Source organism: Nerophis ophidion, linkage group LG22 (genome assembly GCF_033978795.1).
Source record: "Nerophis ophidion isolate RoL-2023_Sa linkage group LG22, RoL_Noph_v1.0, whole genome shotgun sequence".
Taxonomy (NCBI): domain Eukaryota; kingdom Metazoa; phylum Chordata; class Actinopteri; order Syngnathiformes; family Syngnathidae; genus Nerophis; species Nerophis ophidion.
Genome location: NC_084632.1, coordinates 7,615,787 through 7,642,385, shown reverse-complemented (window position 1 = coordinate 7,642,385; position 26,599 = coordinate 7,615,787). Strand labels below are relative to the sequence as shown.

The window sequence follows — 26,599 nt, the reverse complement described above, 5'->3', positions numbered from 1 at the left end:
AATCTATGTACAGTCTTTCACCACACCACGCTCTGGCAAGGGAATTCTACGCCACCCGTTTTAGTTGAACTTTCCCTGATTACATGGCAACAGCTGTTTCTAAAGGGGTTGGGGTCGTAAACAACTATTGCCTTCGGTCACAAAACAGTTCAAAGAAAAGATGCCTGGAGCTTGTGTCAGGTCCTGCTTCCTCTCCGCTTTGTAGATCTCAGGTCAGGACAAGATTTTCTTGTGGATTACAATAGATCGAAGAAACTGAACCCTTCCTGTCTCCTCCCATCGTACACAGTGGAGTTTTACAAGCCTTTTGTTTGGTAAGATCAAAGACAGATTTTTTCCTCTCGCCGGGAACTCATGGAAACACAAAGTTTTGTGATAACTTAGATACAATTATTCTGACAAATATCTTTTCTGGAAACCAGTAGTATCTCTCACCATGAACTGATTTACGTGGATCCCGACTTAAACAAGTTGAAAAACTTATGTTACCATTTAGTGGTCAATTGTACGGAATATGTACTGAACTGTGCAATCTACTATAAAAGTTTCATCCATCCATCCATTTTCTACCGCTTATTCCCTTTCGGGGTCGCGGGGGGCGCTGGCGCCTATCTCAGCTACAATCGGGCGGAAGGCAGGGTACACCCTGGACAAGTCGCCACCTCATCGCAGGGCCAACACAGATAGACAGACAACATTCACACACTAGGGCCAATTTAGTGTTGCCAATCAACCTATCCCCAGGTGCATGTCTTTGGAGGTGGGAGGAAGCCGGAGTACCCGGAGGGAACCCACGCATTCACGGGGAGAACATGCAAACTCCACACAGAAAGATCCCGAGCCTGGATTTGAACCCAGGACTGCAGGACCTTCGTATTGTGAGGCAGACGCACTAACCCCTCTGCCACCGTGAAGCCCTATAAAAGTTTCAATCAATCAAAAAAAACAGGGGTGTCAATGTCAACAATTCAATCCGATTCCGATTCCTGGGTGATGATTCGATTCAGAATCGATTGTCAATTCGAGACAATTTTTAGGATGTATTATTCGGTAAAATGATTACAATGAGAATTTTTAAAAACAGGTACAGGCTAGAAAGTCGCCTTCTGGTTGCATGAAGATGGCCTAAAATCACATTTGTAAAAATTGATTCTTATAAAAATAAAAAGTAAAAATAACTCAAAGTAAAGCCGTTGCTCCTCCACATCGAGAGGAGCCAGATGAGGTGGTTCGGGCATCTGGTCAGGATGCCACCCGAACGCCTCCCTAGGGAGGTGTTTAGGGCACGTCCAACCGGTAGGAGGCCACGGGGAAGACCCAGGACACGTTGGGAAGACTATGTCTCCCGGCTGACCTGGGAACGCCTCGGGATCCCCGGGGAAGAGCTAGACGAAGTGGCTGGTGAGAGGGAAGTCTGGGCTTCCCTGCTTAGGCTGTTGCCCCCGCGACCCAACCTCGGATAAGCGGAAGATGATGGATGGATGGAATAAATGAATGTATTTTTTAAATCAATTTTGGAAAATTATTAATTGATTTATAATCAGGATGAATAAGAATCACGATTTGGTTGTGAATAGATTTTTTTTGTGCACCCCAATTTCTCACCTTTGTCATCAAAGTGCTTTCACTCGCAACTTTCTGTGGTCTCTTGGTGGATTATTTTGCAGGTCAGGCACTTGATTGACAGGCACTCAAACAGATGAGTTTGTACACGCAATGTTTGGTGAAGACCTAATTGTCCACATCCGGGTGTACCAACTAGATGCGGGCATCGGCAAGCCGCTTTTATTTAGAGAGCGCAATTCGTACACAAGGCAGTCCAGAGTGCTTTACGGAAAATTAAAAGAAGGCAAAAATAAAAATATAAAATCCTAAAATCAGAAAAAAAAAAATCATAATTAATTAAAGTCAATCAAAGAGTGTCATTAAAATAATTTCCGTTTTTATATGCACAATTGAATACAAGTGTTTTCAGCTTGGAATTGAACATGGCTAACGTTGAGGCCGGTCTCATGTCTTCAGGAAGACTATTCCAGATTTTAGGAGCATAAAACTGGAAAGCAGTGGTCCTCATGGGACCACTGCCCGAGATTCTTAGAGCTGGAGGTGGTTCACATGGTTCCAACGTGTCGGAGATGTACTTTGGCATAACACAAGAACAGCTGTTTTAAAGTCTATTGTCTGAGCAACAGGAAGCCAGGGCAGTGACCTGAGCGCTGGACCAACGTGGTCGCATTTCCTGCTTCTAGTCAGGCCTCGAGCAGCAGCATTCTGGGTGCACTGCAGCTGCTTGACAGCTCTTTTAGAGAGCCCAGTGAGAAAGCCATTGCAGTAGTCCAGCGTTTCTCAAAGTGTGGGGCGGGCCCCACTGGGGGGGAATAGACACATGACAGGTGGGGCGCGAGGAACGCGAGGACATTTCATTTTAATTTTTTTTTGTAATTCTTAGATTTTTTTTGTACGATCATTTCATTTTCTATACACACTGTAAATCACTTTGTGATTCTGTCTGTGAGATCCGTTATGTAAATAAATGTGAATTACTTAAGTTTCCTCAAGGCTTTGACTTTCTAGGTAGGAGCGAAAGTTTAACACAGGGGTGCCCATTACGTCGATCGAGAGCTACCAGTCGACCGCGGGGGGTGTGTCAGTCGATCTCCAGCCAGGCTTTTAAAAAAAATAGACCTAAAAATTAGTGATCATCAATCTTCACCAAGACGTCACTTAAATGACATTCACGGTACCGGAGGGTCTTGTGAGATGACGCTGGCTGCTGCAAGATCATTATTATTAAAATATGACCGAGAGGAAGGCGAGAAACACTTTTTATTTCAAGAGACTCTCGCGCCGTACCTTCCGTCAAAACTCTAAAGGCCGACTGCACATTTCCTATCTTCACAATAAAAGCCCTGCTTCATGCTGCCTGCGCTAACTAAATACAGAGTCTCGGAAAACTGGCGTGCACAAGCGATCCCTCAGAAAGCTGGCGTGCACATCACTTGTGCACGACAGCTTTCCGAGACTCTTATTTTGTTAGCGCAGGCAGCATGAAGCAGGGCTTTTATTGTGAAGATAGGAAATGTGCAGTCGGCCTTTAGAGTTTTGACGGAAGGGACGGCGCGAAAGTCTGTTGAAATGAAAAGTGTTTCTCGCCTTCCTCTCTGTCATTTTTTCATAATAATGAACTGGCAGCAGCCAGCGTCATCTCACAAGACCCTCGGGTGCCGTGAATGTCAATCAAGCAAGCTACGGAATTTGCCGCCAATGTTTTTCTTGTAAAGTGTATGGAAGCTGGATGAATTAGATGCCAAAAACCAACCACAACTTTTTTTCTCCTCCATTTGAAAATGTGGGCGTTATCATCATTACTGTCTGATTCCAATCAATGCAAGTCATCAGAATCAGGTAATACACCAACTTATATTCTTGTCTTTGTGAAAGAAAGACATGTGTTCATTCATAGTTTTGATGCCTTCAATGACAATCTACTGTGTAAATGGTCATGAAAATGAAGAAAACACACTGAATGAGGAGAAGGTGTGTCCAATCGTTTGGCCTTTACCAAACATTTATAAACCTTCCTAAACTACCAGCAGGATTGGAACCCAGGACCTCTGTCTGCAAAACAAGGGCTATGATGTAATGAATTACTAGTTAGAATATGACAACATGTTGGTGGTAAAATGTTATACTATGTCATTCATTAATTGACATTTTATATGAGCTTCTTCACACAAAATGGGCCCCCCACAGATCGCAGTGTGTGTTCTGCCTTTAAAACAGTGGCGACTTTTGAGCTGTAGATTTTTTCCTTGCAAATAATGATCCGATTCTACAATTAACCACTTTTTTTCTTTTTTTTTACTTTGAATTGATCTATTAATAATCTGTTCTCGGGTCAAACTGTTGATATCATAAAACCTGCCAGGATTAGTGTCTATAGATCAGGTAGTCCCACCACACCGGAACATTCCACACTCATTATTGGCAGCATAGCTCGGTTGGTAGAGTGGCCGTGTCAGCAACTTGAGGGTTGCAGGTTCGATTCCCGCTTCAGTCATCCTAGTCACTGCCGTTGTGTCCTTGGGCAAGACACTTTACCCACCTGCTCCCAGTGCCACCCACACTGGTTTAAATGTAACTTAGATATTGGCTTTCACTATGTAAAGCGCTTTGAGTCACTAGAGAAAAGCGCTATATAAATATAATTCACTTCACTTCACTTCATCTATATGTGTTACACATGCTTGTATTATCATTAAACACATTTAACTTGTTTAAAAAAATGTCTCTTTCATAAATAAATAAATATAGATGATATATATAAATGAGGTAGATCCCCTCGAGTTGGTCAATTGAAAAGTAGCTCGCCTGCAGAAAAAGTGAGGGCACCCCTGGTTTAACAGATATAGCAACAGTAACTAATGGGGGCGGAGCTAAGCGGAACAATCTTTCACGCGGATGGGTAGCAGGCTAATGTGTGAACTACAATTACACAAAATGGATAAATTTGTGACTCGCACCTCAAAGGTCGTCAAATCAGAGCCATCGCCTGCAGAGAAACAAAAATCTGACAGGCTTAATCAACCAAGAAGCCAACCGAAAAGAAAATATGAAGGGTATCTTGCTCTTGGATTCACGGCGACGGTGGTGGGGGCAGAGGAGAGACCCCTGTGTGTTCTGTGTCTAAAACCGCTAGCAGCAGACACCATGAGACCTAACAAATTAAAGAGACACCTCGTGACCACACACCCCAATCATGTCAATAAGCCACTTGATTTATTTCAAAGAGAACTGGCAGAATAGTTATTCAATTTATTATTGAACTTGATGCAAGTTATACCACAGCTGCACAGTTATTTTATTTATTATTGAACTTGATGTTATTGAGTTTAAATGTATACAACTTGAATGTTACTTCACGTTCAATAAATATGAAAATGTTAAACTTGGCATTAGCGTTCTGTTGGGGCGATGGGGGCAGGTGGGGCTTGAAAACTCCCCCTTGTCCGAAGTGGGGGATGACAAAAAAAAGTTTGAGAACCACTGCAGTAGTCTAACCTGCTGGAGACAAAGGCACGGGTCAGTCTTTCTAAGTTTGATTTAGTTGTACAGCGCTTTTCTACCCCTTTTTAAGGAGCCCAAAGCGTTTTGACAGTATTTCCACATTTGCCCATTCACACACACATTCACACACACTGACGGTAGGAGCTGCCATGCAAGGCGATCACCAGGACCCATCAGGAGCAAGGGTGAATTGTCTTGCCCAAGGACACAACGGACGTGACTAGGATGGTAGAAGGTGGGGATTGAACCAGTAGCCCTCAGACGAGGGGGGGGGCAGATTTAGATGAAAAAAAAGTGTGTCTGGAGGCCGGTATATCTATTTTAGGAACACTAATACAAAACCTCACGAAATTGATTGAAAGCTAAAAACGATTATGACAGAGCGCCTTAAAAAACGGATTTCAAATTGTTTTACCCAGAATGTACATGAAAATAAAGAATGTGGGATTTACAATATTAACTATGAAGCATAAAACACTGAAAATTGACAACATATTTTACAATCAACCGAAACACAACCAAAATGCAACAAACACAATTAAATTGTGAACGTGAAGGGTAAAAAAAAACCTCCCACCTCTTCCCGAGGGTGTTTCAGTTTTATAACTTTACCTTTATTTTTAGTTTTTACACCAAAATGTGTCCATTCTCCCTTTTCTGTCAACACTGTTGAGATCCGTGACTCGGATCTTCACATGTTGTTTATTTTTTCCCTCTTTGTTTCATTCTCTTTCTGAACCACTTACTTCCTGTTTAGTCCGTCACCATGGTACTCATCAGTCCACCTGCTACTCCTGGTCCACACACACCTGTTTGTCTAATCACCCTCCTATTTAAGCCAGCCTCTTTGTTCATTTCTTTCTGGGTTCATAGTTTGCTTTCACGCAACTGTACGTCTGGTTTTGATTGTTTGCTTTCACGCAATTCGTATGTATATTCCCGCTAGCTTTTACGCTAGCCATTTGTTTATTCCAGCTCACATGCTGAGGAATTGTTTTTTCTGTTTTTTGTGTGCTTTCATGCCAGCTTAGTTGTTTACTTTTACTTCCTAGTTCTCATACTAGCGTTTTAGGTTTGCCTTTTCTCAAGCTACAGTGTTTCTGTTCAGAGCTCCTTTTTGTTATGTAGAATAAATTTATTATATCTTACCTCTTGCTGTGCCGACCAGTCTTCACAAACACACTGTGTTTGCTCATAAGTACTACGTGTTCGCGCGCTGCCGAACATGCTCATCTGCTTGTAAAACCAGCAATAAATACAAACCCCGTTTCCATATGAGTTGGGAAATTGTGTTAGATGTAAATATAAACGGAATACAATGATTTGCAAATCATTTTCAACCCATATTCAGTTGAATGCACTATAAAGAAAAGCTATTTGATGTTCTAACTCATAAACTTTAATTATTTCTGCAAATAATAATTAACTTAGAATTTCATGACTGCAACACGTGCCAAAGTAGTTGGGAAAGGGCATGTTCACCACCGTGTTACATCACCTTTTCTTTTAAGAACACTCAATAAACGCTTGGGAACTGAGAAAACTACTTGTTGAAACTTTGAAAGTGGAATTCTTTCCCATTCTTGTTTTATGTAGAGCTTCAGTCGTTCAACAGCTTCATAATGCGCCACGGATGAAGTGTTCTTGAGCCCATGTGGTGATATCCTTTACACACTGATGTCGGTTTTTGATGTAGTACCTCCTGAGGGATCAAAGGTCCGTAATATCATCGCTTACGTGCAGTGATTTCTCCAGATTCTCTGAATCTTTTGAGGATTTTACGGACCGTAGATGGTAAAATCCCTAAATTCCTTGCAATAGCCCGTTGAGAAATGTTGTTCTAAAACTGTTCGACAATTTGCTTACAAAGTGGTGACCCTCGCCCCATCCTTGTTTGTGAATTACTTAGCATTTCATGGAAGCTGCTTTTATACCCAATCATGGCACCCACCTGTTCCCAATTAGCCTGCACACCAGTGGGATGTTCCAAATAAGTGTTTGATGAGCATTCCTCAACTTTTGTCACACCACGGTGAGGGAAGTCTTGTCTTGGTTTTTCTGTCTTGTGATTTACGTGTTTTATTTTGAAAAGCTACCCTCTTGTTTCAGACCACGGGCCCTTCCTCTTGTGTCACCAGTCTGACGTCATCCCTGATTCCTGATCGTTTCCACCTGTTCCCCATCACTCCCACATCCTATTTAAGCTCACTTCTCCGTTTGTCTTTTGCCAGATCGTCTCGTCTATCGTGCCTTTCTAGCGTCCGTGTCCATGTCCTTGATTAGCTCCTTGTCTTGCTCCTGTTTCCCTAGTTACCCTAGTTTATGCTGTAATTTTGAGTTGACTTTTTCCTCCTTCGAGCGTCTTCCTAATTGGAGAGTTTTTGTTTTTCCAAATTTCGAATTTACTGCCTCAATGATTGAGTGATTTTTTTTGTTATTTATAGTTAGTGTTTATATATAGGTCGTTTTGGTGTTTTTTCCTCCTGTTGGAACGCTTTTCGTTTATTCTTATTAATATTTTTTTTGTTAGAATTTCCTTAGATCTGTATTCTTCCTTATTATTGTAGAGTGATTTTAAGTTAATTGTTTATCCTCGGAATTATTTTTCCGCGTGTTGATTATTCTTGTGAAAAACTTTTTGCGTTGGAGGTAAAAAGTTGTTTCAAAATAAAAGCTTTATTTTTTTTTTAACTTCTCTGCATCTGGATCCTCTCCTTACTCCGAGTCGTAACAACTTTATCAATGTTTATCGCCACCTTTCCCAACTTCTTTGTCACGTGTTGCTGGCATAAAATTCTAAATTTAATGATTATTTGCAAAAAAAAATGTTTATAAATTTGAACATCAAATATGTTGTCTTTGTAGCATCCATCCACCCATTTTCTACCGCTTATTCCCTTTTTTGGGGTCGCGGAGGGCGCTGGCGTCTATCTCAGCTACAATCGGGTGGAAGGCGGGGTACACCCTGGACAAGTCGCCACCTCATCGCAGGGCCAACACAGACAACATTCACACTCACATTCACACACTAGGGCCAATTTAGTGTTGCCAGTCAATCTATCCCCAGGTGCATGTCTTTGGAAGTGGGAGGAAGCCGGAGTACCCGGAGGGAACCCACGCATTCACGGGGAGAACATGCAAACTCCACACAGAAATATCCCGAGCCTGGATTTGAACCCAGGACTGCAGGACCTTCGTATTGTGAGGCAGACGCACTAACCCCTCTGCCACCGTGAAGCCGTCTTTGTAGCATATTCAACTGAATATGGGTTGAAAAAGATTTGCAAATCATAGTATTCCGTTTTATATTTACATCTAACGCTTATTTCCCAACTCATATGGAAACAGGGTTTGTAAATAAATAAATACATTGGGAACAGGTACTTTTCTAACAGAGTCTAGTACAGTTTTTGATTCATTAGTACCGCGATGCTATGTACAACCCTACACCACAAAATGACGATGCGTGAACTAAATAAAGGAGGTTTGAACGTCTACCTTCATATCTCCATCACATGCCTCTCACATGTGCTCCTGAGTGGCCAGTGGGGTGGAAGCATGTGACCCACAGGAGTTCCCCCCCTCTCCTGAAGAGCAATCTGGATTAATTCCAGGGGAAAAATGTTTCCCGGAAACTTCTGCAATGTGTCTCTCTGAGTTGTGTGCGTGTCATTTGTCCCGTGAACGCTTGTTTTGACATCCATGTGTGCGTTGACGCTGTGCTCTCCTCACAGAGGGATGGGCACCACGGAAGCCACTCTGAGAATGGAGAACATGGAAGTCAAGGACGAGTGGCAGGATGAAGACTTCCCCCGGTGAGGTCCTTTCCCTTTTTTGGTGACGTCCATCCTCTCAACTGTTTTCTCGGAATACTTGCATGTGGCATTCTTTTCCTCTGCACCCCACCAGTCCTACATTATGCATGTTAGGCTCAAAATGGTGAAATAATTAAAGGTTGTTAAAGGAATCTGTCAGGTTCAAACACCGATGACATCTATTAAGTCTCACCTTAAAACTCATCTGTATACTCTAGCCTTTAACTAGACCTCCTTTTTAGACCAGTTGATCTGCCGCTTCTTTTCTCTCTCCTATGTCCCCCCCTCCCTTGTGGAGGGGGTCCGGTCCGATGACCATGGATGAAGTACTGGCTGTCCAGAGTCGAGACCCAGGATGGACCGCTGGTCGGGACCCAGGATGGACCGCTCGCCTGTATCGGTTGGGGACATCTCCACGCTGCTGATCCGCTTGAGATGGTTTCCTGTGGACGGGACTCTCGCTGCTGTCTTGGATCCGCTTGAACTGAACTCTCGCGGCTGTGTTGGAGCCACTATGGATTGAACTTTCACAGTATCATGTTAGACCCGCTCGATATCCATTGCTTTCGGTCCCCTAGAAGGGGGGGGGGTTGCCCACATCTGAGGTCCTCTCCAAGGTTTCTCATAGTCAGCATTGTCACTGGCGTCCCACTGGATGTGAATTCTCCCTGCCCACTGGGTGTGAGTTTTCCTTGCCCTTTTGTGGGTTCTTCCGAGGATGTTGTAGTCGTAATGATTTGTGCAGTCCTTTGAGACATTTGTGATTTGGGGCTATATAAATAAACATTGATTGATTGATTGATTGATATTAGACAAGACAAGAAGCAAAGAAATCAAACAGAGACAGGATTCAATTTAGCTCATGAGGAGAAACATCCGGGCTGCAACTTTGTACAGTCTCCCACCACGCTCTGACGAGGGAGTTCCACGCATCCTCTTTTATTTGGGCCTTTTCTGCTTACATGGCTGCAGCTGTTTCTAAAGGGAGCGGGGGTCGTAAACAGCCGTTGCACTCGGTCATAAACAGTTCAAAGAAAAGGTTACCATGAGCTGCGTCAGGTCTGCTCCCTCTACGCTTTGTAGATCTCAGGTCTTCCTGTGGCTGTCAAGTATCAAAGAAACCAACACTTCCATGTCGCATCCCATCGCACACAGGGGAGTTTTACAAGCCTTTTGCTCGATAAGAACAAAGTGAATTTTGAAGTGAATTATATTTATATAGCGCTTTTCTCAAGTGACTCAAAGCGCTTTACATAGTGACACCCAATATCTAAGTTACATTTAAAGCAGTGTGGGTGGCACTGGGAGCAGGTGGGTAAAGTGTCTTGCCCAAGGACACAACGGCAGTAACTAGGATGGCACAAGCGGGAATCGAACCTGCAACCCACAAGTTACTGGCACGGCCACTCTACCAACCGAGCTATGCCGCCCCAAAGACAGCTTTTGTCTTCTCGCTGGGGACCTGAACTCAATGGAATACAAAGTTGTGTGATAACTTATATACAATTATTCTGACATTATCATGTATTGATTCAAAGTATTTTTAATACATTTAAGACAAATAATGTGTTCAATAACATCTAGTATCGATACATCTGTCTGTCTAAGGAAGCCAACAAATTCAGATCACAAAATTCAAATGAAAAAAAATTCAGTGACATAAATCAATCAATCAATCAATCAATCAATCAATGTTTATTTATATAGCCCCAAATCACAAATGTCTCAAAGGACTGCACAAATCATTACGACTACAACATCCTCGGAAGAACCCACAAAAGGGCAAGGAAAACTCACACCCAGTGGGCAGGGAGAATTCACATCCAGTGGGACGCCAGTGACAATGCTGACTATGAGAAACCTTGGAGAGGACCTCAGATGTGGGCAACCCCCCCCCTCTAGGGGACCGAAAGCAATGGATGTCGAGCGGGTCTAACATGATACTGTGAAAGTTCAATCCATAGTGGCTCCAACACAGCCGAGAGAGTTCAGTTCAAGTGGATCCCAGACAGCAGCGAGAGTCCCGTCCACAGGAAACCATCTCAAGCGGAGGCGGATCAGCAGCGTAGAGATGTCCCCAACCGATACAGGCGAGCGGGCCATCCTGGGTCCCGACGAGCGGTCCATCCTGGGTCTCGACTCTGGACAGCCAGTACTTCATCCATGGTCATCGGACCGGACCCCCTCCACAAGGGAGGGGGGGACATAGGAGAAAGAAAAGAAGCGGCAGATCAACTGGTCTAAAAGGGAGGTCTATTTAAAGGCTAGAGTATACAGATGAGTTTTAAGGTGAGACTTAAATGCTTCTACTGAGGTAGCATCTGGAACTGTTACCGGGAGGGCAAATCCATACTTTGTATGCAAACAAGAAGCCAATGAAAGCATTTTAAATTTTTTGTTTATCTAACCTGGAAAAAAATCCCATTGGGATTAAAAACCTCCTTTTCAATGGAGTCCTGTCCTAAAGGAAACAAAGTTACACATAAAATTCCATTGAAGGCTTTTCTGCCATCGTTTCCCGCTATCTATTAACACAGGGGTGTCAAACTCAAATACAGAGTGGCCCAAAAATTTTAAACGGAACAAAGCCGCGGGCCAAGGTTGAACAAATTAACCTTTTAATAGGGACCCAAACAAGTTTTGCATTGAATATTGAACAAGCAATGCTTATATAACTTTAGTAACATGCAAAAATCCAATTTCAAATGATAATAATAATAATAATAATAATAAAAAATATCAATGGCATATCAAATACAATTTAAATAAAAATTGTATGCCTTTTTTTTTTTATTTGCAATGTTCTGAGGTAAATATCAATTTTTTTCCACAGGCTGATAATATATTTGAAAATAAAATAACAATAATGAATGAACCAAACATTCAAGCCTTGAAGTAGCAAGAGAAAATGCATGAATAAAACGATAATTATTGGTCTGTTTGCTGGAAGTTTCCCGGAAGAGTTAGTGCTGCAAGGGATTCTGGGTATTTGTACTGTTCTGTTACGGTGCAGATGTTCACCCTGAAATGGGTTTGTCATTCTTCTTTGGTGTGGGTTCACAGTGTGGCGCATATTTGTAACAGTGCTAAAGTTGTTTTATACGGCCACCCTCAGTGTGACCTGTATGGCTGTTGACCAAGTATGCTTTGCATTCACTTGTGCGTGGGTGTGTGTAAAAGCCACAAATATTATGTGACACGCTGTTAGTATGGAGGAAAAGCGGACGTGACGACAGGTTGTAGAGAACTCTAAAGGCAGTGCCTTAAATGCACGCCCTCAATATAGTTGTCCAGGTGGAAATCGGTATAAATTCGGGAGAATGGTTGCCCCGGGAGATTTTCGAGAGGGGCACTGAACTTTGGGAGTCTACCGGGAAAATTAGGAGGGTTGGCAAGTATGAGTATTAGTGGTGAATGCGGTGTTACGGCGGCACCGATGCTGTATAACACCGGCGGGCCAGCTCTAATGAGAAATTGATAATGCCTCAAGGGCCAAATTAAATTACATGGCGGGCCAGTTTTGGCCCGCGGGCCAGAGTTTGACACCCATGTATTAACAGAAGTCTTAAGTCGGATTGAGAGCGGCTGACTCGCGATAAACTTCCAGCATGGATCAGACTACATCTTTACATAGATCTATCCAGCCTACCATTCCCCGTTACGGTTTAGGTACGGCAGACATATTTGTACTGCCATCCATCCATCCATCCATCCATCCATCCATTTTCTTCCGCTTATCTGAGGTCGGGTCGCGTGGGGGCAGCAGTCTAAGCAGAGAAGCCCAGACTTCCCTCTCCCCAGCCACTTCGTTCAGCTCCTCCCAGGGGATCCCGAGGTGCTCCCAGTCCAGCCAGGAGACCTAGTTCTTCCCAAAGTGTCCTGGGTCTTCCCTGTGACCCCCTGCCGGTCGGACGTGCCCAAACGTGTTTGGGTGGCATCCTGACCAGATGCCCGAACCACTTCATCTGGCTTTGTACTGCCACTGCTCTTTAAATGGCACCATGACTCAAAGTAGCTTTGTATTCAGCTTCAAAAATTCTAAGATTTTTTTCTTCTTCTTGAACTGTCTAACCTTGTTCCGTAAGAATTCACTTTAGGAATGAGCTACTCTTCAACTTTTGGTATCTGTCCATCTTAACATGGTTTTGTTGTCAAATTGTTGAACACAGTTTATAGATTTGACCAAATACGATTTAAAATACTATCTGTATAATATATTGCTTAGTGGAACATAATCTAAGGAGAATACACCTGGACAACATCTACATATTGTTAGGATCCACTGCCCCGGATCATAATTAGATTTAGGTATTTGAGTTCTTTTTGTGTTTTCTGTTTGTTTTGGACTCTTTCGGTTCCGGTTTGTACGCCTCTGTTTGTTACCATAGTCCACGAGTCACCAACGCGGTGCCCGCGAGAACCAGGGCACATAGTCTTTCCAAAGTGTCCTGGGTCTTCCCTGTGACCTCCTGCCGGTCGGACGTGCCCAAAGTGTCATCCTGACCAGATGCCCGAACCACCTCATCTGGCTTTGTACTGCCACTGCTCTTTAAATGGCACCATGACTCAAAGTAGCTTTGTATACAGCTTCAAAAATTCTAATATTTTTTTCTTCTTCTTGAACTGTCTAACCTTGTTCCGTAAGAATTCACTTTAGGGATGAGCTACTCTTCAACTTTTGGTATCTGTCCATCTTAACGTGGTTTTGTAGTCAAATTGTTGAACACAGTTTATAGATTTGACCAAATTACGATATAAAATACTATCTGTATACTATATTGCTTAGTGGAACATAATCTAAGGAGAATACACCTGGACAAATCTACATATTGTTATGATCCACTGCCCGGATTATATTTTGATTTAGGTTTTTGAGTCTTTTGTGTTTTCTGTTTGTTTTGGACTCATTCGGTTCCGGTTTGTTACCATAGTCCATGAGTCACCAACGCGGTGCCCGCGAGAACCAGGGTTATACCGTAAGGACCAGATGAGTCGCCCGCTGGCCTGTTCTAAAAATAGCTCAAATAGCAGCACTTACCAGTGAGCTGCCTCAATTTTTTAAATTTTATTTATTTACTAGCAAGCTGGTTTCGCTTTGCTCGACATTTTTTAATTCCAGGAGAGACAAAACTCAAATAGAATTTGAAAATCCAAGAAAATATTTTAAAGACTTGGTCTTCACTTGTTTAAATAAATTCATTCATTTTTTTACTTTGCTTCTTATAACTTTCAGAAATTTTTGAGAAAAAATACAACCTTAAAAGTGATTTTAGGATTTTTAAACACACCTTTTTATCTTTTAAATTCCTTCCTCTTCTTTCCTGACAATTTAATCAATGTTCAAGTAAATTTATTTTTTTGTAAAGAATAATAAATACATTTTAATTTAATTCTTCATTCAGCTTCTGTTTTTTCGACGAAAAATATTTGTGAAATATTTCTTCAAACTTATTATGATTAAAATTCAAAAAAATTATTCTGGCAAATCTAGAAAATCTTTAGAATCAAATTTAAATCTTATTTCAAAGTCTTTTGAATTTCCTTTAAAATTTTAGTTTTGGAAAACAGAAGAAATAATGATTTGTCTTTGTTAAAAATATAGCTTGGTCCAATTTGTTATATATTCTAACAAAGTGCAGATTGGATTTTAACCTATTTAAAACATGTCATCAAATTTCTAAAATTAAGGTTAATCAGGAAAAATTACTAATGATGTTCAAATTTTTCAAAAAGATTTGAATTAGCTAGTTTTTCTCTTAGTTTTTTTTTCGGTTGAATTTTGAATTTTAAGGAGTCGAAATTGAAGATAAACTATGTTTCAAAATTTAATTTTCATTTTTTTCCTGTTTTCTTCTCTTTTAAACCGTTCAATGAAGTGTTTTTTTTTTCCATAATTTATTTTCTACAAAAAACCTTCTGTAAAAGGAAAAAAAATGCACGACGGGATGACAGACAGAAATACCCATTTTTTTTAATAGATTTACTTATTAAAGGTAAATTGAGCAAATTGGCTATTTCCGGCAATTTTTTAAAGTGTGTATCAAACTGGTAGCCCTTCGCATTAATCAGTACCCAAGAAGTAGCTCTTGCTTTCAAAAAGGTTGGTGACCCCTGCCATAGTTACTCATTGTTTTCACCTGCCGCTTGCTCCTGACGCGCACCTGTGTTGAAATTACTTTCTGACTCAAGCCTGCCTTCTCCCATCAGTCGTTCTTGGTCCATTGTTTGCGTTAAGCAACAATCACGTATGTTTCTTGTTCCAGTCCTCGTGCTAAGAGTTAGCCTTAGCTTCCCGAGCATTCGGCACGCTGTTCTTTTGTTTATTCCTGTCCGTTTTGTACTGTATCTTTGTTATTAAATCATCTTACCTTTACGTTGTTGTCCGGAGTGTCCCTTGCATCCCTGGGGAGAACTAAAACAGAATGGACCAAGACCGACTGACGGGAGAAGGCAGGGTTTATTAGACACAGTTTAAAATGTGTGTAATATACAGTATTAAATATCCTTGTTCATTTAAACCTCTGCCTTGTTTTTAATGAATACTTAGACCTACTGCACTACTGTATTTTAATGTTGGTCCTTCTGGTGGTACTTAAAGGGGAACATTATCACAATTTCAAAAGGGTTAAAAACAATGAAAATCAGTTCCCAGTGGCTTGTTGTATTTTTGGAAGTTTTTTTCAAAATTTTACCGGTCTCGGAATATCCCTAAATAAAGCTTTAAAGTGCCTTATTTTCGCTATCTTCGAAACCACTGGCCATTTCCCTGTGACGTCACACAGTGCTGCCAATGTAAACAAACAATGGGAATACCACAGCAAGATATAGCGACATTAGCTCGGATTCAAACTCGGATTTCAGCGACTTAAGCGATTCAACAGATTACGCATGTATTGAAACAGATGGTTGGAGTATGAAAGTATTGAAGAAGAAACTGAAGCTATTGAGCGAATAGCTATTGACGCTATTCATAGCCATGGCATGGCCGAATAGCTGCGTTAGCATCGCCGGTAAAATGTGCGGACCAAACGATCAGGACTTTCGCATCTTTTGACACTGGAGCAACTTAAATCCATCGATTGGTAAGTGTTTGTTTCGCATTAAATGTGGGTGGAAGGAAACGTGATATAGTTGCAAATGCATCTACAGGTTATCCATACATCTCTGTGCCATGTCTGCTTTAGCACCGCCGGTAAATAGCATGTTAGCATCGATTAGCTGGCAGTCAACATCAACAAAACTCACCTTTGTGATTTCGTTGACTATCGTTGCAAATGCATCTGCAGGTTATCCATACATCTCTGTGCCATGTCTGCCTTAGCATCGCCGGTCAAATGTGGAGACACTCTGGTACATTCAATGGGGGTCTGGCGGCAGACACTTTCGCATCTTCGGGCCGGTGGTGCAACTTGAATCCCTCCCTGTTAGTGTTGTTACACCCTCCGACAACACACCGTGGAGGCATGATGTCTCCATGGTTCCAAAAAACAGTCAAAAAAATGGAAAATAACAGAGCTGAGACCCGGTGTCTGTAATGTGTTGAAAATGAAAATGGCGGGTGTGTTACCTCGGCGACGTCACATTCTGCCGTCATCGCCTCCAGCTCGATAAACAGAAAGGCGTTTAATTCGCCAAAATTCACCCATTTAGAGTTAGGAAATCGGTTAAAAAAATATATGTTCTTTTTTTCTGCACCATCAAGGTATATATTGACGCTTACATAGGTCTGGTGATAATGTTCCCCTTTAAAGAGCATAAAAGCAAGTACTTGGTGAAAAAAGTTTGGGAATCACTGAGGATTTGGGTTCGGGGGGGCAGCGTTGGACCCGGTTGGGGTGAAATTGGAACTGTTGAGTCTCCCAGATAACTGGAATGGATATCAAATGGAGTCGATGTGAAGGGTGCACATATAGATCCATGTGAAGGCTGTCATGGACAATAAAGTGTGGTCCTGGTCGAGGTTGAAAAGCTGAGTGGTCTGGAAAACTGCTGAAATGTGATGAGATGACGCTCCCTCCTCCTCCTCCTCTTGCTCGGCGAGCAGAGAGCAGGTGCGAGTGCGACTCTCTCTTTTGTGAATGGTGGGACTGCGGGTCATGTGACGCAGCACGCAGTCACCATCCAAAACAAAGCGTCCGCCATTGAGAATGGTGTCGGGTTTCAGAGGAGGAGGTAAAGAGGGACTTGCACCGCAGGATCCTCACGAAGGCCTCAGAGAGATGCTCTGACGGAGGAATAAACCTGCCCAAGTCTGACCTCCCTTCTGGAAGGTAAGCAGCTCTATGAGGGTGCGGGACTGAAGCAAAAGGGATGACGTGGCTTGTTTTGCTCTCATTAGTGAATTGGGTAGGTTGTGTGAGGAGGAGGCTGCTTTTATGGAGGCAGTAGTGCTAAATGCTGCAAGGCTCCTTGACTCCTTGGGGAGGGATGCACCACATCCTCCTGCAGAGGAGGTGATGAATCACTGGCAGGATTGTATGTGCTAAATAAAACTCTGTGCGGTATTGCACCACTTGCAGCCCTCTGTAGTGTCGTACATAAACCATAGCTGCAGTGCAAACTTACAAGTGGGCTTGACCGCACCCCTTTTTTGTCTCTCTCATCCACCCGCCATGGGATCTTCCTCTGTCCCCCAAGATATGCTAATTACCATCTTCATCCTCTTCCTTCCATTTTTACGCTAAATGCAATATGCCTGATCCTTTTTGTGAGGCTGGTACCATAATCTCACACGGAGCCAGGCATCGAACCAGGAACCCTCAGGTTCTGACGGTCGCTCTACCAACCAAGCCCTGTCGTCCCACGTATAGGACACTTTGAAGCTTTTTGGGAGAAAAATACGGCATATTTAGTGTTTTTGCAATAAAAACACGGTTTTCTTTGACAAAAGAAGCATTATACATACAGTGGGGCAAAAAAGTATTTAGTCAGCCACCGATTGTGCAAGTTCTCCCACTTAAAATGATGACAGAGGTCTGTAATTTTCATCATAGGTACACTTCAACTGTGAGAGACAAAATGTGAAAAAAAATTCCAGGAATTCACATTGTAGGAATTTTAAAGCATTTATTAGTAAATTACGGTGGAAAATACGTATTTGGTCAACCATTCAAAGCTCTCACTGATGGAAGGAGGTTTTGGCTCAAAATCTCAGCATACATGGCCCCATTCATTCTTTCCTTAACACGGATCAATCGTCCTGTCCCCTTAGCAGAAAAACAGCCCCAAAGCATGATGTTTCCACCCCCATGCTTCACAGTAGGTCTGGTGTTCTTGGGATGCAACTCAGTATTCTTCTTCCTCCAAACACCACGATGGATGATACAGCAGAGGATTGGGAGAATGTCATGTGGTCAGATGAAACCAAAATAGAACTTTTAGGTATAAACTCAACTTGACGTGTTTGGAGGAAGAAGAATACTGAGTTGCATCTCAAGAACACCACACCTACTGTGAAGCATGGGGGTGGAAACATCATGCTTTGGGGCTGTTTTTCTGCTAAGGGGACAGGACAACTGTTCTGTGTTAAGGAAAGAATGAATGGGGCCATGTATCGTGAGAATTTGAGCCAAAACCTCCTTCCATCAGTGAGAGCTTTGAATGGTTGACCAAATACTTATTTTCCACCATAATTTACAAATAAATTCTTTAAAATTCCTACAATGTGAATTCCTGGATTTTTTTTCACATTCTGTCCCTCACAGTTGAAGTGTACCTATGATGAAAATTACAGACCTCTATCATCATTTTAAGTGGGAGAACTTGCACAAAGGGGTACAACAAAAAGCGAGCACGAGGTGGATAACAAAACTAAAAGAGCTAGCATGAGAGCTAGAAAACAAAAGGAGCTTAGCATTGAAGCTAGAAAAAACAAAAGGGCCTAGCCTGGAAGCTAGTAGTAGCAAGCAGGAAAACAGAAGTTGTTACGTGTAGTACAAAGACAAATTGAAAGCAGGGAACAAAAGACAGTAAGCTACCAACTGCTACCGAAATATAGCTTACCGCTACGCTGCAATGGCACGACACGACAGGAGCGACAATACAGAAGTGACATCGACAATAATTCAGCGCTGACTGGATGGGAAGATAGGTCTAAATAGTAGAGGGCTGATTGACACCAGGTGTGGCCAGGTACCAATCAGCCGCAGCTGAGGGGACACAGCACCCAGGGAGAAAGACAGGAAACAGACAAAATATGAGCGCTGACAGGAACTACAGACAGGAAATACTACACACACACAGGAAAAACTAAAACACAAACAAACTGTCAGGGGCAAGCCTGACATTTACAGTCATTTGGAGTGAAAAAACACCAAAAACCAAGTAATTATACAGTAGAATTATGCTGATTTTGGGGTTTAGTTTTGTTACATTGTACGCACAATCGCAAAGAGACTGAATTCTGAAGCAAAGATGGTCTTTCCTCTCAGACTTCTACCAGAGGAAGGAGACATGGACGCCTCGTGCAGCCTCACGGACAACAGAGGCTGTAAGTCAAAGGCGGAGTCTCTCGCATCATTTTTGCTTTCCCAATCAACGCTTCCTGTCCCTCCCTTCATAGCACCTCCCGCCTCCTTAAACCTGAGCCCGCCCGGAGGAGGCGCCGGGGTGTCGTCCTCGCACCGTAAAAGGCGTACGCTGGTTGCCCCGGAGATGAACCTGTCCCTGGATAAAAGCGAAGGTTCTCTGCTGTCCGACGACTACCTGGACACGCCCGATGACCTGGACATTAACGTGGACGACATGGACACGCCGGATGAGACCGACTCCTTGGAGTTCATCACCAATGGCAACGACCTGGAATGGGAAGGTATCGGACCTCCCGCCATACCAGGGTTTCGTCTTCGAGGTCTTACGTGGCGATACTTGTGTCGATACAGATGATGCCCCCGTGGCCTCCGCCAAAGCTGGTCCCGCCGGCCGTTCAGCGGACTTGGACGAGGAGGCAAATGCCAACAACACCCGCCTTTGGAGGACGGTGATCATTGGGGAACAGGAGCACCGGATCGACATGCAGATCATCCGACCGTACCAGAGAGTCATCACACACGGAGGTCGGTCATGGTTTCATTTCGTGAAGTTGTGATATTGTCAGGAACCTCCATTTTACAAGGGGAGAGTCCACCTAGACCACAGGTTAAAGTTAAAGTTAAAGTACCAATGATTGTCACATACACACTAGGTGTGGTGAAATTATTCTCTGAATTTCACCGATCACCCCCTGTGAGGTGAGGGGAGCAGTGAGCAGCAGTGGTGGCCTCGCCCGGGAATCATTTTTGGTGATTTAACACCCAAAAAAAAAGTCTGCGGGCTATAGAGCGTTTTCCGTTCGGGCTCCAGTACTCTGGAATGCCCTCCCGGTAACAGTTCGAGATGCTACCTCAGTAGAAGCATTTAAGTCTCACCTTAAAACTCATCTGTATACTCTAGCCTTTAAATAGACTCCCTTTTTAGACCAGTTGATCTGCCGTTTCTTTTCTTTTTCTTCTATGTCCCACTCTCCCTTGTGGAGGGGGTCCGGTCCGATCCGGTGGCCATGTACTGCTTGCCTGTGTATCGGCTGGGGACATCTCTGCGCTGCTGATCCGCCTCCGCTTGGGATGGTTTCCTGCTGGCTCCGCTGTGAACGGGACTCTCGCTGCTGTGTTGGATCCGCTTTGGACTGGACTCTCGCGACTGTGTTGGATCCATTGTGGATTGAACTTTCACAGTATCATGTTAGACCCGCTCGACATCCATCGACATCCATTGCTTTCCTCCTCTCCAAGGTTCTCATAGTCATCATTGTCACCGACGTCCCACTGGGTGTGAGTTTTCCTTGCCCTTATGTGGGCCTACCGAGGATGTCGTGGTGGTTTGTGCAGCCCTTTGAGACACCAGTGATTTAGGGCTATATAAGTAATCATTAATTGATTGATTGATTGAATTCCAACCCTTTATGCTGAGTGCCAAGCAGGGAGGTAATGGCTCCCATTTTTATAGTCTTTGGTAAGACTCGGCCGAGGTTTGAACTACAGTAATATACCAAAAAATATATAATTGTTGATTTGTGGTAAAAAAAAAAAACCTCATCCTCTTTGTGTTCAGGCTCAAAAAAGGTCCTGGATCATAATTTTTCCCAAAGTAATCGTTATTCGCTCTCACAAAGTCTGCCTGATTAGCATTGTTGTTGATGGGGAAAGGATCTGTAGTGCCTAAAGCTACGTCATGCGATCACTTGACTGCTTCCTCATTATCTCTCAAAATGGCTCGGGAATCTCCGTGAGATTGATCCTATTTTGATCATATCTATTTATTCCCAAACTTTGGGAGTCTATTAGTGTCATTGTCAGGTTCAAACACCGAACTATCTATCACACAACACAAGAAGAAGGAATCAAGCAGAGACAGAGTTGAATTTTGCTCATGAAGAGAGGCGTATTGGGCTGCACACTCAGCTCCAGTTTCCTCCTACGCTCTAAGGTACAGTCCCACGTGCTCCTCTATTTATTTGGGAGGTCCCCAGTTAACATCACAGAGGCTGCAAGCAGCCCCAGGGGACACAATACGTGATTATTCAGAATGGAAATGTGCTGACACTCGTGATCTGGCCCTGTCTCTGTCCTGTCCGCACCGAAGTACTTGATCTCCGTCCTTGATTGTCAGCAGGCATGGTCTGGAAACAAACTGCTGACAAGCGAAAACTCGCAAAGCAAGACTAAAGACAGATTTCCTGTCTTTAGTTTTTGTCAGCACTCTTTGCACAGATTGAAAAGTACAACTTCAGCACAATTGATAATAACTATAGCAACGGCCTTTGAGCATGAGAGTTGTGTGATACATAATTATTCTAACAGTCATAGCTTCAACATAGAGGAAACTTCTTTTCTCATTCAACTGCTGCTTAAAAGGTGGAAAATATTCCTGGAACAATGGACTCCAAACCCTCTCTTCAGGTTATTTTGGTGAGGGCCTCAACGCCATCATCGTGTTCTCCGCCTGCTACCTGCCCGACAGCAGCATCCCAGACTACCACTACATCATGGAAAACCTCTTCCTGTGAGTCCACTCGGTCCCCCCGTGAATGTTGCCCCCCCCAGCACAACACTCTCCCGCGCCCCCAGGTACGTGGTGAGCAGTCTGGAGATGCTGGTGGCCGAGGACTACCTGATTATCTACATGAACGGAGCCACGCCCAGGAGTAAGATGCCCGGGATTAGCTGGCTCAAGAAATGCTACCAGATGATCGACAGAAGGTAAGGACGTTCGAAATTGTGGCATCCTGTCTACGGACGATATTTGCTTTTTGTCAGCATACACGTACGGTTTGCATACCATTAAATCAGGTGTACTGAGTCTGTGTTGTGTTCCCAGACTGAGGAAGAACTTGAAGTCGTTGGTCATTGCCCACCCCACTTGGTTCATACGCACTGTCCTGGCAATATCACGGCCCTTCATCAGGTGAGACGTGCACCCGCAAGTACAAACCTAATACATCCATGATAAATACACGCCCCGCCCACATGCCACACCCCCCATCCAACGTCCTCGCCGCTTGAATCCCTTAAAGGCGATGGATGCCGGCCACCGTAGCTCCCACTCCCTTCCCTCTGTTGCAAGTTTTGTTGATTCTATGTAACTGTCAGGCTTGTCCCTGACAGTTTGGTCTATGTCTGTCATGGACCATGTCATATTCTGATTTTGTTTCTGTTTTGTTATCACAGCCTGTTTTGTATTTGACATCTTTAGTTCCTGGTTGCCATGCCACACCCCCCCATCCAACGTCCTCGCCGCTTGAATCCCTTAAAGGCGATGGATGCCGGCCACCGTAGCTCCCACTCCCTTCCCTCTGTTACAAGTTTTGTTGATTCTATGTAACTGTCAGGCTTGTCCCTGACAGTTTGGTCTATGTCTGTCATGGACCATGTCATATTCTGATTTTGTTTCTGTTTTGTTATCACAGCCTGTTTTGTATTTGACATCTTTAGTTCCTGGTTGCCACGCCACACCCCCCATCCAACGTCCTCGCCGCTTGAATCCCTTAAAGGCGATGGACGCCGGCCACCGTAGCTCCCACTCCCTTCCCTCTGTTGCAAGTTTTGTTGATTCTATGTAACTGTCAGGCTTGTCCCTGACAGTTTGGTCTATGTCTGTCATGGACCATGTCATATTCTGATTTTGTTTCTGTTTTGTTATCACAGCCTGTTTTGTATTTGACATCTTTAGTTCCTGGTTGCCACGCCACACCCCCCATGCAACGTCCTCGCCGCTTGAATCCCTTAAAGGCGATGGACGCCGGCCACCGTAGCTCCCACTCCCTTCCCTCTGTTGCAAGTTTTGTTGATTCTATGTAACTGTCAGGCTTGTCCCTGACAGTTTGGTCTATGTCTGTCATGGTCCAAGTCTTGGACCATGTCATATTCTGATTTTGTTTCTGTTTCTGTTTTGTTATCACAGCCTGTTTTGTATTTGTATTTGACATCTTTAGTTCCTGGTTGCGGGCTTCACGGTGGCAGAGGGGTTAGTGCGTCTGCCTCACAATACGAAGGTCCTGCAGTCCTGGGTTCAAATCCAGGCTCGGGATCTTTCTGTGTGGAGTTTGCATGTTCTCCCCGTGAATGCGTGGGTTCCCTCCGGGTACTCCGGCTTCCTCCCACTTCCAAAGACTTGCACCTGGGGATAGGTTGATTGGCAACACTAAATTGGCCCTAGTGTGTGAATGTGAGTGTGAATGTTGTCTGTCTATCTGTGTTGGCCCTGTGATGAGGTGGCGACTTGTCCAGGGTGTACCCCGCCTTCCGCCCGATTCTAGCTGAGATAGGCGCCAGCGCCCCCTACGACCCCGATAGGGAATAAGCGGTAGAAAATGGATGGATGGAGTTCCTGTTTGCACTTCCTGGTTCGGTTGCAAAGTTACGCATTTAGTGTCACCTGTTTCTGTTTTTTGATCACGCGCACCTGCCCCTGATGATTTCTGCCCCTATATATGCCCGTCTTTGTTTGCCTTTCGTTCTCGGACTATAGTTTGCTACACGTGACAAGTGACATCTCTCTTCCCGCATTGTGGTAACTATCTTTTTTCACCCTATTAGCTTCCATGCTATTTTGTTTGTTTACTTGTCCCTAGTTTACATACTAGCGCTTTCAGTTCATTCTAGCTTCCACGCTAGTTCTGTTTGTTTTGTCTTTAGTGCCTATGTGCCAGTATTTCTGTTATTAGTTTGTTTTTGTAGTCAGGAATAAATCTTCATTCCTACCTAACGCTGTGTTCCATCTCTGCTGCACCACGAGAACGCAAACACACGCCACGATGCCACCCAGACGTCACAATGTCTTTAGTTCCTGTCAGCACTCTTATTTTGGTTCTGTGTCCTGTTTGTCTCCCTGAGTGCTGTGTCCGCTTAGTTGTGGCTGATTAGCACCTGGCCACACCTGGTGTCAATCAGCCAGGCACTATTTAGACCTGTTTTCTCCTCCAGTCAGTGCTGGATTATTGCCGTGTTGATGTCACCACTACCTGTCCATGTCATTATCACAAACCGCGTTTCCATATGAGTTGGGAAATTGTGTTGGATGTAAATATAAATGGAATACAATGATTTGCAAATCATTGTATTCCATTTGTATTTACATCTAACACAATTTACCAACTCATATGGAAACGGGGTTTGTACTTATCGTTGTAGCTGTGCCTAGTTCTGTTCACTCTGTTCATGCCATATTTCCGTCGTGTCACAGTAAGTGTTTTTGTTCTCAGCCAAGTTTGTTATCCGCCTTGTGCGCGCCTTTTGTTTCGTTTTGTTTTAGTATTTTAATTAAATCATGTTTTCTTACTCAATGCCTGCCTCCTTCTCTGCATCTTCAATCAATCAATCAATGTTTATTTATATAGCCCCAAATCACAAATGTCTCAAAGGACTGCACAAATCATTACGACTACAACATCCTCGGAAGAACCCACAAAAGGGCAAGGAAAACTCACACCCAGTGGGCAGGGAGAATTCACATCCAGTGGGACGCCAGTGACAATGCTGACTATGAGAAACCTTGGAGAGGACCTCAGATGTGGGCAACCCCCCCCTCTAGGGGACCGAAAGCAATGGATGTCGAGCGGGTCTAACATGATACTGTGAAAGTTCAATCCATAGTGGCTCCAACACAGCCGCGAGAGTTCAGTTCAAGCGGATCCAAGACAGCAGCGAGAGTCCCGTCCACAGGAAACCATCTCAAGCGGATCAGCAGCGTAGAGATGTCCCCAACCGATGCAGGCGAGCGGTCCATCCTGGGTCCCGACGAGTGGTCCATCCTGGGTCTCGACTCTGGACAGCCAGTACTTCATCCATGGTCATCGGACCGGACCCCCTCCGCAAGGGAGGGGGGGACATAGGAGAAAGAAAAGAAGCGGCAGATCAACTGGTCTAAAAAGGAGGTCTATTTAAAGGCTAGAGTATACAGATGAGTTTTAAGGTGAGACTTAAATGCTTCTGCTGAGGTAGCATCTCGAACTGTTACCGGGAGGGCATTCCAGAGTACTGGAGCCCGAACGGAAAACGCTCTATAGCCCGCAGACTTTTTTTGGGCTCTAGGAATCACTAATAAGCCGGAGTCTTTTGAACACAGATTTCTTTCCGGGACATATGGTACAATACAATCGGCAAGATAGGCTGGAGCTAGACCGTGTAGTATTTTATACGTAAGTAGTAAAACCTTAAAGTCACATCTTAAGTGCACAGGAAGCCAGTGCAGGTGATGCCCATCTTGTGGTTCGTCTCCAACAAAATGTGACAGTAACTTGTTTATGTGTGCTATGGCTATGAGGTTTTTTTCCTTGGCCTCAGTCGGAAATCCCTCCCTGGAGTCCAGCTTTTGACTGAATATTTTTTTACTTGTTCTATTCATTTTTCTTTAGGTGGACAAAACCAGTTTGACTCATAATCTTATCTTATCTTATCTTACTGCCTTGTTCTCCTGCTGTCATCTCCAGTGTGAAGTTCATGAACAAGATCCAATACGTCCACAGCCTGGACGAGCTGGCCCAGATGGTCCCCATGGAGCACGTCCATGTCCCGGAGTGTGTTGTGCAGTAAGTGCGTCTCGCCGCTTGGCGGAAAGAACAAAGTCTTTGTCGACATTTGTTACTATTTTGGACTTCAAATCCTGGCGATCTGGTGCAGTGAGGATAAAAGTCTTTTTTATTGGTGACAGGTTTGACGATGAGAGGATTCAAGCCCGGAAGGAAAGGTGAAGTTTTATCACTTTGGTATTTTATTTCTGCAAATATGTGGTTTTACATCTGCGTGTGTGTGTGTGTGTGTGTGTGTGTGTGTGTGTGTGTGTGTGTGTGTGTGTGTGTGTGTGTGTGTGTGTGTGTGTGTGTGTGTGTGTGTGTGTGTGTGTGTGTGTGTGTGTGTGTGTGTGTGTGTGTGCGTGTTCTGGCAATGCCTACTTAATGGGGACATCGCTCTGTTTACACCAGGGGTCACCAACGCGGGCACCAGGTCGCCCGTAAGGACCAGATGAGTCGCCCGCTGGCCTGTTCTAAAAATAGCTCAAATAGCAGCACTTACCAGTGAGCTGCCTCTATTTTTTTAAAATTGTATTTATTTACTAGCAAGCTGGTCTCGCTTCGCTTGACATTTTTAATTCTAAGAGAGACAAAACTCAAATAGAATTGGAAAATCCAAGAAAATATTTTAAAGACTTGGTCTTCATTTGTTTAAATAAATTCTTTTTTTTAT

At 43.7% G+C, this 26,599-nt stretch overlaps 1 protein-coding gene across 3 annotated transcripts in view; it reads left to right on the top strand.

The window, feature by feature from the left end:
* Positions 1–26,599, top strand: part of atcaya (ATCAY kinesin light chain interacting caytaxin a) — a 37,471-nt gene that overhangs the window by 3,434 nt on the left and 7,438 nt on the right. For 2 of the 3 annotated variants that reach the window (XR_009803651.1, XM_061883164.1), the window contains exons 2-10: positions 8,802–8,882; positions 19,313–19,371; positions 19,444–19,692; positions 19,763–19,936; positions 21,818–21,920; positions 21,986–22,117; positions 22,236–22,322; positions 25,846–25,944; positions 26,067–26,102. Coding sequence is in view for 1 of the 3 variants with exons in the window: in XM_061883164.1 (XP_061739148.1) it covers positions 8,806–8,882; positions 19,313–19,371; positions 19,444–19,692; positions 19,763–19,936; positions 21,818–21,920; positions 21,986–22,117; positions 22,236–22,322; positions 25,846–25,944; positions 26,067–26,102 (1,016 nt within the window). In the remaining 2 variants the exon portion in view is untranslated. Of the gene's footprint in view, positions 1–8,801; positions 8,883–16,931; positions 17,153–19,312; positions 19,372–19,443; positions 19,693–19,762; positions 19,937–21,817; positions 21,921–21,985; positions 22,118–22,235; positions 22,323–25,845; positions 25,945–26,066; positions 26,103–26,599 lie in introns of those variants that run through there. The other variant, XR_009803652.1, reaches the window with a different exon arrangement.